General features: G+C 40.8%; 1 protein-coding gene across 1 annotated transcript; it reads right to left on the bottom strand.

Annotated features, from left to right (window-relative positions):
* Nucleotides 1–644: 644 nt before the first annotated feature.
* Nucleotides 645–10,406, bottom strand: LOC115777434 (uncharacterized). The gene is made up of 25 exons (XM_030725343.1): nucleotides 9,592–10,406; nucleotides 9,366–9,505; nucleotides 8,247–8,448; nucleotides 8,050–8,166; nucleotides 7,741–7,940; nucleotides 7,491–7,638; nucleotides 6,729–7,406; nucleotides 6,230–6,333; nucleotides 5,987–6,145; nucleotides 5,852–5,893; nucleotides 5,671–5,763; nucleotides 5,491–5,565; nucleotides 5,327–5,415; nucleotides 5,131–5,233; nucleotides 4,913–5,029; nucleotides 4,709–4,821; nucleotides 4,422–4,562; nucleotides 4,265–4,322; nucleotides 4,007–4,135; nucleotides 2,905–2,991; nucleotides 2,628–2,722; nucleotides 2,480–2,513; nucleotides 1,806–2,034; nucleotides 826–890; nucleotides 645–686 (listed from the first exon to the last, which is right to left on the bottom strand). The coding sequence occupies exons 1-25, from the start codon at nucleotides 10,340–10,342 to the stop codon at nucleotides 645–647; spliced, it is 4,011 nt and encodes a 1,336-aa protein (XP_030581203.1). The 5' UTR covers nucleotides 10,343–10,406.
* Nucleotides 10,407–10,469: the final 63 nt, after the last annotated feature.

Below are 10,469 nucleotides of genomic sequence, written 5' to 3' on the forward strand. Positions count from 1 at the left end.
ATCTGGCATCACAGTGTTTGTGATACTACCTTTCAGTTTGAATGGGGGTTATCCTGAGACATCTTCATATGTCTGTAATGTTTGATGAGGAGCTCGATGCAGATCTAAACTGGAACCAGTCTAAACAAACAAAGCAGGAATGTGTTTACACTGCTGCATGCAGACATGATCTAATCACAAACACCACAGGGAAGCTGAGGGAACATCTGCTATTAGATGCAGCTCTGCAACATGAGGCGAGAGGGCTTTTTAAATCATTACTGTAGCTTGAACACCGTTATGCCACAAAAAAAAACCAAATATTACAAATAAATGAATAAATCATTTAGTAATACAACAAAGTGATTATTGATGGTGAAGCGCAGAGGAGCCTCCAGCTGGCCTGCTTGTGTTTCTTTGTTTTGTTTGCTTATCTTTTTCTTCGGGTTGTGGGTTTTGTGGGGAGGTGTGCCTGTGGCAGAGGGAGGCGGTCCTTTGGACTCCACCCATGGTTCCAAGGCTCACCTGTGGCTGATCTGACACACCTGCTCTTCATGTCCCTAATGGAGTGGCGTTATAAGCCAGTTGTTGTCTCAGGAAGGTACTCCAAGTGACTCTCTACCGTCCGCCCCCCCCCCAAACTACTTGGATTAACCATTTTTCTCCTACACAAACTTTTTGCCATTGATTGACTTCCATAGGATCCACTGGATTATACAAGCATGCAAAGCCACGTGAACCTTATGTGGCCACAGACTCCCCACAGCTCTTTGTGTTTTTTTTGTGCACATCCTGAAATAAACTCTGTTTTGCTGAATTATTTGGTGTCCTGCGCCTGAGTCCTACCATTGAGACATGACAGAACCAGTCTCTGTTCTCCACTGAAGGATGTCTCAGTCCTCCAAAAACATCTGGAAGACAGAGAAGAAATGAGACTGTAGGGGGAGGAGCTACAATGGAGGCTGCTTGTTCCTCTGTTGGTAGATAATCGTATTGCTGCTATCAAACTACAAAAATGGCCGAACGGGGTCGAGTGCTCTGCGACCTGGAGGGGGCGGGCCATGAAATGGCTCATTCACATTTAAAGAGACCGCACCAAACCGAGCTGCTCTAAGACGAACCTCAGAGAAGGTGTAACATCGGGGTCTGTGGAGCTACAATAACGAGGAATTCAGACCAAAGCATTGCAGTTCTACTTTATATAGACCACAAATGAATGATTTATATATGAAAAGGAAGGATTTAAATGCATGATATGTGCCTTTTAAGTACAGTAACAAAATTTGTATTTTGTTACTTCCCACCTCTGCAGGTTTTTGGCTAATAGCTCTTTGGGAATCACTTTGCTGTCAATCTGTTATTTTTGGCATTTTTTTATAGACTTAGATATGAAATTCTTTCTTTGTCAAGTTGTCTATTATGTGCAGAACAAAACTGGTCAAGCCCTTCAGTTGGGTTTTGTTTTCTGCTTTTGTGTTCAGTGGTTCAACAAATATTCCTCTTGAAATAGTCAGACTGGACTGAAAATATGTGACAAAGCAGCCAGTGTCCAAAGAAAAACATGGAAAGCCTTGAAGTGACTCTTCTCTCTAAGAGGGGAGGTGGACCCAAACCCCACCATGTTATAGTCAGGACTACATGTGAATGAACTTATGGCAATGAAACCCTCACTTTGTTCATATTTTTATTAATATTGTATTAAAAACATTATTAAATATTCCAACACTTCAAATATAAAGTTTAAATCTTTGGTCAATCTGTGCAGCCATTACTCACATTATTATTCATTATTATTAATTATTATTTATTAAATAATTTTAAAAAACTGGATGCAATTGTCAGTTCTTGTAGGGAGTCGTCTTTCTGATAAACAAAGGTGTGATGTTCTGTTGGTGAATCCTCATCACGATCTTCTTCCTGGTTCTTGGAGCCCTGCGGGGTTTGTGTTTGTCCCTCTTTGTCCACAACAGGTTTAACATGTTTAATTCTTCCATTAAAACTCTTATTGTTGCACCATTCAGCTGCAGCTTTGCCGGCTCTCAAAATAACATTTCCCTGCAGTAAAGAAGAAACTGTGTTGAAAGTACGCATATCAGTGCTACACAATGATGCTTTTGCATTGAACAATCAACAAGAAGTCTTTGTTTACAGGAGCAAAGCATCAGATATGTAAAGAAAGCCAAGCCATCCTAACAAAACGCCACGATTTATGTTTAACATAAAATATTTAATCAGTTGCAGCAAATCTCCAGTCAGAGCTCCATCGATACATTTAAATCTGGAATAGCTGTTTAGTGAAATGGGTTATTTTTAATTTGGATCAGAGAAAATATCCCCTTTATTCTTTGTAGTTAAGCACAGAAATGAATTATAGGACTGAAGCACATCATAGCATCAGGTCGTTCATCACTGTGCAACTCCAGCACTACTTTATTCCAGGGTTTTATGCTAATCTGACCCACTTCTCAGTAAAATTTAATGTGAGTTAAAAAGTTCTTACATGTTCTGACCATCCAGCTGTCACCTCTGCTGCACTGTGTTAAAAAAGAAACAATTAATTAATCTGCGCTGCCCTCAGTAATCACAGTGATCTCACATTAAGCTTTGAGAGTGAATGCAGCGTAAACCAGCACAGATAATAAAGTTACCTTTCCTCCTCTGTGTAACATTTGCTCTTCAGAAGCACAGATTCAGCTCGGTATCGACACATTTTACCTTTTCTTTGCAGCCATCGAATCAAAACCTTACAATAAAAAAACATCATTACAACAATGTTAATAAAGTTAAAATGGAAATATATGCAATGCTCTGACTTTTCTAATAAAACGGTTCCTATAAAGTGCTGCAGTTTCCATTCTAACAGCAGGAAATTGAGAATTCAAAATACCCTCATCATTTTTTCATACATTTTTTATTTTAGCTCACCTCTGGTAAAATGACCTCTGTGAGGTATAGCTGCTTCTCCGCTGGCACTGACAGGATTGTGTCCAGTCGCTGGATCATTGCTTCTGTCTGGAACACCATAAAGAACAGAAGCAAACGTTCTTCATGGTGCTTTCAGGGTCACTACGTTTATATCACAGACGTTTCTGGGTCAGATCTTCTGGTTGGATGGGATCTGTCTGAGCTTGTGTGGGTTTCCTCCTACACTCTAAAACATTCGTCACATTTGAATCTGTCTCTCTAGTTCTTTTATACTGTTTACAGGGACACAGGAACCACGCAGGCTGCAGAGCTTTGATGGGCTGGTGTTCTTACGTTGGCTGGTGAATGCTCTTGCTCCTTAACTTGGATACATGGTTAAGAAAATGAGTAGATGTTCCATATCCCCTGTGACACAAGGTTTTCTTTATGCTGTCACTGTGTTTTAAAGTCATTTGAAAACACTCACAACTGGTTTAAAGTGAATATTATGATTATTATTATTATTGAGGTCTCAGGACCGTGTGTTATTGTCTGTTCCAACGGTCAGCGCTCTTTTACAGGAAGCTGGTTCATCAGTTTCTGAGTTTCCTGTTCCAGAACAGCTGTTCAGTTAGTTCAGTCAACTCTGAGTGTGTTAGGCGGTTAGACGGGTGCGTGAGTAGACAAAGAAAGCCATCATCTATGGCGCTCCTGAGCACAGAGTTATAAAGATGGATTTGCATGGAACAGGCAGATATTCAAATCAACTGGAATTCATTCCGCTTCCCTGGACCGCACATATTTGCTGCACACTAAGGTTTATTATAATCCAGAAGTTACCACTTCACATACATTTTTTGCTTTATAGACCATTAGTAGTTATTATTAATATAAGTTGTGATATGATCCATCCATCCATCCATCCATCCATCCACTTTCTTAACCATGTATCCAACTGTTGGTCCCATACAGCCAAATGTTGCCTACACTTTTTGCAGATTACCAGTCGAGGGGCGTGATACTGAGTCTGGCTTTTATCTACAGGTCTGTTTATCTTTCAGTCACAAACTATTGATTGTAATTGTTGTTAAACTGTGAGACCCTGAAGATGATGTGTACATACCTTTGTGTTATTGAATAAAGTAAAATGTTCACTGTAATGTTTATGGAGTGCCGGATCGAATCCTCTGTGCTTCCATAGATACATCCGATTGGAGAGAACAATTCCAGTCTCCATTTTTGTTTCCAAATCCTGTACGATCAGATGAGTGTTCACAGGTTGAAAAAGAAATTGCATCCCAAACAAACAGTTTGCAGTCAGTGAATCACATGCAGTTGATATCATACAGATGAGTGAAGAAACATTATTCTATTGAATTACCTTTATTTCTTCATCTGACAGAATGTCTTCCACTGTAACAGCCTCCAGCATGCTGCCTCTGTTTGAGACAAACGCATCGTCAGCGAGCGCTGACTGTAACTGCAGTCTGCTACATTTCCAAGCAAATCTTAATACATGTACTCAAAGTATTTCTTACATATCAGCTGTATGGGTGCATCCACAAAAGAAACCATTTGATTCCCAGTCTTCCTCCAAGCCAGCACACTCAAAATGCAGCCAGTTTTTGCAAGCAGAGCACAATATCCACATATACTGATTTGTGTGGTCGTGAAAAACTCTGCAGAAAATCACAAGTGGAGCTCAATTTTAAAAATGTTAGCTGTTAATACCTGTTACCTCTGACTTTTGTCAGGACCTAACCAAAATAATGTTCCTCCTCAAATGTGTGATACATAAAGTTTAGTTGTTTTCTGTTGTGCACACCTGGTTTCCCCGGTCACTCTCTGGAACAAGCACGCCTTTATTTGCTTGGCCATGCAGTGAATGCTGGAGTCTGTCTGCTCACCTTCGTCTTCCTGCAGTTTCCCGCCCAAGTCCTGAGCAGCAAAAACCATTTAAATAACCACACACAGTATTTCTTCTACTACCAATAAAGATTTGGAAACACTCAGATATCGTTAATCCAACCTCAGCTTTCACATCTTTTAGCATTTGTGTTGCGTGGTGCAGACGAAGAATCCTGCACTGACTGAGGGTCAGAGCCTCCGCAGTGACCTTCTGATGGAGGACTTCGTTTTCTGCAGCCTAGTCAGAAATAAAATGTGCAGTGGTGATCCAACACAACAGAAACCAACAGATCCGACAGTAAAGAGGGAACATTGCGGCTCACAGGAGAGCAAACTCACTGAACACACAAAAACGCCACAATTAACAGAGTCCTGCTGCTTCCACTGTGGAGGATATGTAACTGTCCACCCTCGAAGCCCACCAGAAAACCTGAAGACATTTCTACAGAAGAAAAGTGGTGGTCATTTAGTATGATCACAGTATCATTTTTATTTACCAATAAAAGAAAAACTACAGCACAATATCTCCCCATACCTGAGCAGGGCCATGTCATCATCACTGATTCTGCAGGAACTCATCAGCGAGTCATAAATTCTGATCTGCTTGGCTTTAAAGTCAAAAACCTACAAGCACAAATGTGTAATATGTGGTCACAGTCCAGGTGATTATTAGTTCAGTAAAAGAAAGTTAAGGCTCACCCATAGAATAAAATGATGTCCTGTCTCTGGTGAAGAATGACCCACAATTCTGGGAAGGAATATCTTTTCTGAGTCCTGTAGCACAACAGTAACAAATGTAGGTCTCAATAGTTGAAGTAAAAAGCAGCAAATGTTGCTTTTTCAGTTTTATTGTGCAAAAAAAAAAAAAAAAGGACCTACTGGAATGCATTTTATGACTTTGTCACTGACTGCTCCACAGTTGGTCCATTCCCGGTGCCACAAAGTGAAATCAAAGGTGCCCAAAGCACCACACTGTCACACAAAACTTAGCATTAATTATTTTATTAGTATTCATTAAGACATGAAAACACCATGAAGGGAGCACTTGAAAATGTGCTACCTTGTTTTCTTGAGCGAGCTGCGCGACTCGGTAGTTAACAGCCTAAAAGTGTCAGAAAACTACATTTGTGTCAGCTTCACATTTCCATCACTTAAAAAAGTCTCATCCAAAACATTTTTAATTCTTTCCACTTACATCATCTGTCATCCATGGCATGTACAATGATGACTGCAGAAGCAAATCTAATGGGCAAACACTGCTAATGTCCTTTACTGACACTGGAAATCGTCTCGAAGCGTAAGCCAGGGCTTGGTTTTCATCGAGGGATCCAGAGAGTAGCTGCTTGAGTTTCTCCTTCACATATTGATCATATATTAACTGTCAGTAGCCTTATTAATGTCCCTTATGACAAAATAACATGAAATAGCACTGGTTTACCTTGTCATTATCACTTGTGGCATATGATTGTGCTATGAAAGAGGACTTCATGGTATTATTAGGTGGAATGTCTACATATTTAGGTGCTACATGCTTCTTCCCATCTAAAAAAGAAAACAGAAATGATGTGTCATTAAAAAAAAAACATTTCAGGTTTCAAAAAGCTGATGCTATAATTGGCAAATGCTCAGGTACTTCTAAAGTGCTTTTCTACTTCATTCAAGCACTCAAAGGGCTTTCTTTCTACAAGCCTCATCCACTAACAAGTGCTTTTTCTCAGCATTAACTCACATTCCGATGGATGCATCGGGGTAACTTGGGGTTCAGTATCTGGCCCAAGTATGCTTCAACATGCAGGCCAGAGGAGCCGGGGTGAAGCACCAACCTTCCAATAAGTAGGCGACCCACTCTACTTCCTGAACCACACCCACCTTATTAAATGCACTTAGAAAACTCTGATGTTCTTATGAATTATTGCATCATTACGAGTCAAACCTACTAGCAGTCTGAAATCCCAACATCCCATGAAGGCCAACAGACAAGTGTGTGTTGCCCAAAACCTCCATCTCAGCCTTAAATGTCCTGTTGATTTTCTCATTGTGTAGGTCAATCAACACCCTCACAGTCTGTTTGAAGTGCGATTCCTTCATTTGGGACCATGAATACTGAAGGGATGCGAGTTCTCGATTGAACTCTTCTGCTACCACAGATTTGACTCCTCGTCGTAGCGCGGGGCAGATGCTGAGACTTCGTAACTTCTCCTCTGGATCTCTTGGATTTATTTGGTGGAATCGGTCATATAGTGAGTACCGTTCAGATGTCCTTGTGACGGGATGTATTGCTGCCATTCTGTTGGTATCTTGCTCTTTCTGTACCGGTAATTGAGACCTCAAATTCTTCACCCATTGCATGTCAATCTTTAGTTTCTTTTTGCCTGCTAGTTTTATATTATCTGTGGTTGGTGCACAGAGTCTTCCATCCTGTGGCTGAAAAAACTTCTGACCAGTTCGGTTATTAGTGTGATGGGCAACCTGACTGGCTACATCAGAAATGTAACAGGTAGGAAAGTGCTTAAAACTGAGCAGGCCATCTGCGTGGTCTCTGGCTGACTCCGTCCAGAAGAGAAAGTTGATGTAATACACAACACCATGGACACAGGAGAAATGTAGAACATCACCTAAGAAATAAATATGTATATAAATGAATAGTATTTTTATATATGCGTTGGAATAAAAAAAAAAAAAGAAAATCTTTCTCTCACCACCAGCTTTCTGTAACTTCACATAAAGCTTTGGGTGTATGTCTTTAAAGTTCATAAGTTCCTGGAGTCTGTTAATCATATCAGCTATGGATCCTTCACCAGATACACCCAGGGCACAGCAAGCTTCCTGGAGTTTCTTCTTTTGGGGCTGTTTGAATCAAAATCCACATAATATCTCATGTAGCAACATATTGCAGAAATAAAAATAACATAGGTGAATGAAGGGTTATCAACAAGATCCCCACATTACCTTCTCTGAGTTAATGATTTGAAGTATTAATTCCTCGTTGATCTGTTCTGGCGGATGCTTCGTGTCATCGGATGCTTTTGTCAGAACTTTTTTAACTTCTGTTTTTGGCAGAATATTCCCAACCCTGGTGTGTGCTCCCATCCACGGAGCCAAAGTTGAGTGGCGATCAGTTTTGCAGTATGGGTTTGCCACAGATGTTCCTTTTTGGGAAACAGTGTTTTGTATTGTACCAAAATTCAAAATAGAGATACTATAGTGCTTTATAGACCATCCTGAACTTGTTATGTACTCTTACTATGAAGTACAAACCTTGTATGAGGCCTTCTGCTATCAGTGACTTGTCCAGATCTGTCCATGCCTTTATGATGTCCACTTCCAGATCCTTGTCAGATATGGTATTTGGATCTGGCCTTTTAAAGGTCCCAACTTGAAATTAAATTAAACACAGTTACAAATGCACATTCATCAGATTTGCCACAGAAATATAAAAATCGCCACATTCTTACTGGGTACATCTAAGACCAGTTTCCAGTTAGCATCTGCCACTACCACAGCTGGGTGGTGTCCACACTGGTAGCAAAAGTAGTTGAAGTCAAAGTCTGATAATGACAGGAAGTGGTGGAAGGCCTTCTTCACCATTTGGTGGTGGTACCGATTGTCATTAAAGAGTGACAGAGTGTCTAACATGCATCCACTAGTTGTCTTGTTCTGTAATTAAACAACATATAGAATTAGTATATTAATATATGTCTAAAAGAAACCCATTAAAAATCGCCCTGTGTCTTTGCCCTTCAAGGACCTTCAGGTCCTCTAACAGAGGCCTGGGAGCTTGAGGGTCCTGTACAGTATCTTAGCTGTTCCCAGGACTGCACTCTTCTGGACAGAAATCTTGGATGTATTACTGGAATCTGCTGGAGCCACTCTCCCAGTTTGGGGGTCACTGTCCTGAGTGATCCGATTACCACGGGGACCACTGCTACCTTCACCTTCCACATCCTTTCTATCTGCAACATCTCTCACTACGACCTTCTTCCTTTGTTTGTCCACCACTACGATGTCCGGTTGGTTAGCCATCAGCAGTTTGTCTGTCTGTATCTGGAAGTCCCACAGGATCTTAGCTCAGTCATTGTTGACCACCCTTGGGAGTGTATCCCATTTTGACCTTGAGACTTCCAGGTCATACTCGGCACAGATGTTCCAGCTTCTGCTGCCATGATTAGTGCAGAGGCCTGTCCTTCCATGATGATTCCTGTTCTTCCTCCTCTTCTTTCTCAGGTTTCTGCTGCCTGAGGTACTCACTAAGCAAATGATCCTTTGAGGCCATTTTCCTGATGTATTCATGCATCTTCATTGTTTCATCTAGGATAGTGGTTCTGACACTCACTATCCTCGGCCTCCTTCTTCCACTTTTACCATGCATTCATATATATATATATATATATATATATATATATTATATATATATATATATATAATATATATATATATACATATATATATATATATAATTTTATTTTTTAGAGTTTTTTCAGAAAATATGAAGATGCAATTTGTAATAAACTTGATAAACTTGATATAATGCACTTGGTGAATTGTCTTAAACAAAGCACCTGTGGTTGTCTTACCTCCAAGCCTGACAGCAGGAGCTGACAAAGTGGCAGAGTTAAGAAGACACGGTTGTTGAAATTATGGAAACCAGAGGAATATTCCTGAAATCTTACGGTGTTGGCACAGCTCGGGCACTCTTTCACAGCAACAGAGACACCTGTTAATTAAAGAAAAAGTATGTATGTTAAAGACAGATAAATGCATTCAACACTGTTCACATACTTTCTTGTTGCTGTGACTTACCTTTTAGGACTTTACTAATTCCATACACCACAGCTTTGGTGGTGACTGTTTTGTGGCGATTAAGTGCAGGAGGGGTGGGGCCTGGACAGTAAGGACAGGTGTTTTCCAAAGGAACAAAGCATGGCGGTGGTTTTTCCTCCTGAGTCCTGAGCTTCAGTTCCTTCAGTCGTGGAATCCGTTTTTTTGTGTAAATATATTCTGTCATCTTACAGACCTTTGCAGTGGAGTTTTCCTTTGGTGGCTCACACATAATGCTGCTCTCAATCATATGGCTTCCCAAGTCACCAATGTCTTCTACTTGAATATCAGAATTGGACACCACAGTCCCTGTTGACTCCTGGAAAATCCACCATGTTCCCATCATTCTGTGGATACATCGGTGAGATCTACTGGTACCCCGACACTGGCAATTCCACTGTCCTGTCACCGAATCAAACGTCACCCTCGTCCTCTTAAACCGACACCAGTTTTCGGTTTCATTTGTAAAAACTGAGAAAAAATACCACCTCTGTGAGGATCCCTGATCTCCAAAACATACAGGAAACACACTATCAACACCACATTGCTTTGCAACAGTGTTGAGCTCCTCGCATTTTACACCCCACTCGGACGACATCCGCCCGCTGCTCAGCATGTCCTGAAGTGACTCTGATGTCAGGGTTGCTGGCTTAACATACGGTCTTGCATTTTTGGTTCTCTCTAGATGAACACATTCTTTTCCTGGATTTCCGAAAGACCGAGCCATCTCCATAAACCGGCGACATTTCTCAAGCTCACAGTCTATCTGTGGTGGATTTGTGGACTTCACGACATGAATTGGGAAAGCTGGATTTGGTTCCGTTTCAGTGTGTTCTGGTGTGACATAAATGCCATTTATA

This window comes from Archocentrus centrarchus, unplaced genomic scaffold (genome assembly GCF_007364275.1).
Source record: "Archocentrus centrarchus isolate MPI-CPG fArcCen1 unplaced genomic scaffold, fArcCen1 scaffold_53_ctg1, whole genome shotgun sequence".
Taxonomy (NCBI): domain Eukaryota; kingdom Metazoa; phylum Chordata; class Actinopteri; order Cichliformes; family Cichlidae; genus Archocentrus; species Archocentrus centrarchus.

Coding starts and splice junctions, on each gene's coding strand:
- LOC115777434 (XM_030725343.1), bottom strand. CDS start 10,342: ATGGAGATGGCTCGGTCTTTCGGAAATCCAGGAAAAGAATGTGTTCAT. Junction 9,506..9,591: donor AATTAGTAAAGTCCTAAAAG/GTAAGTCACAGC, acceptor TTTAATTAACAG/GTGTCTCTGTTGCTGTGAAA. Junction 5,234..5,326: donor GATGACATGGCCCTGCTCAG/GTATGGGGAGAT, acceptor TTTCTTCTGTAG/AAATGTCTTCAGGTTTTCTG.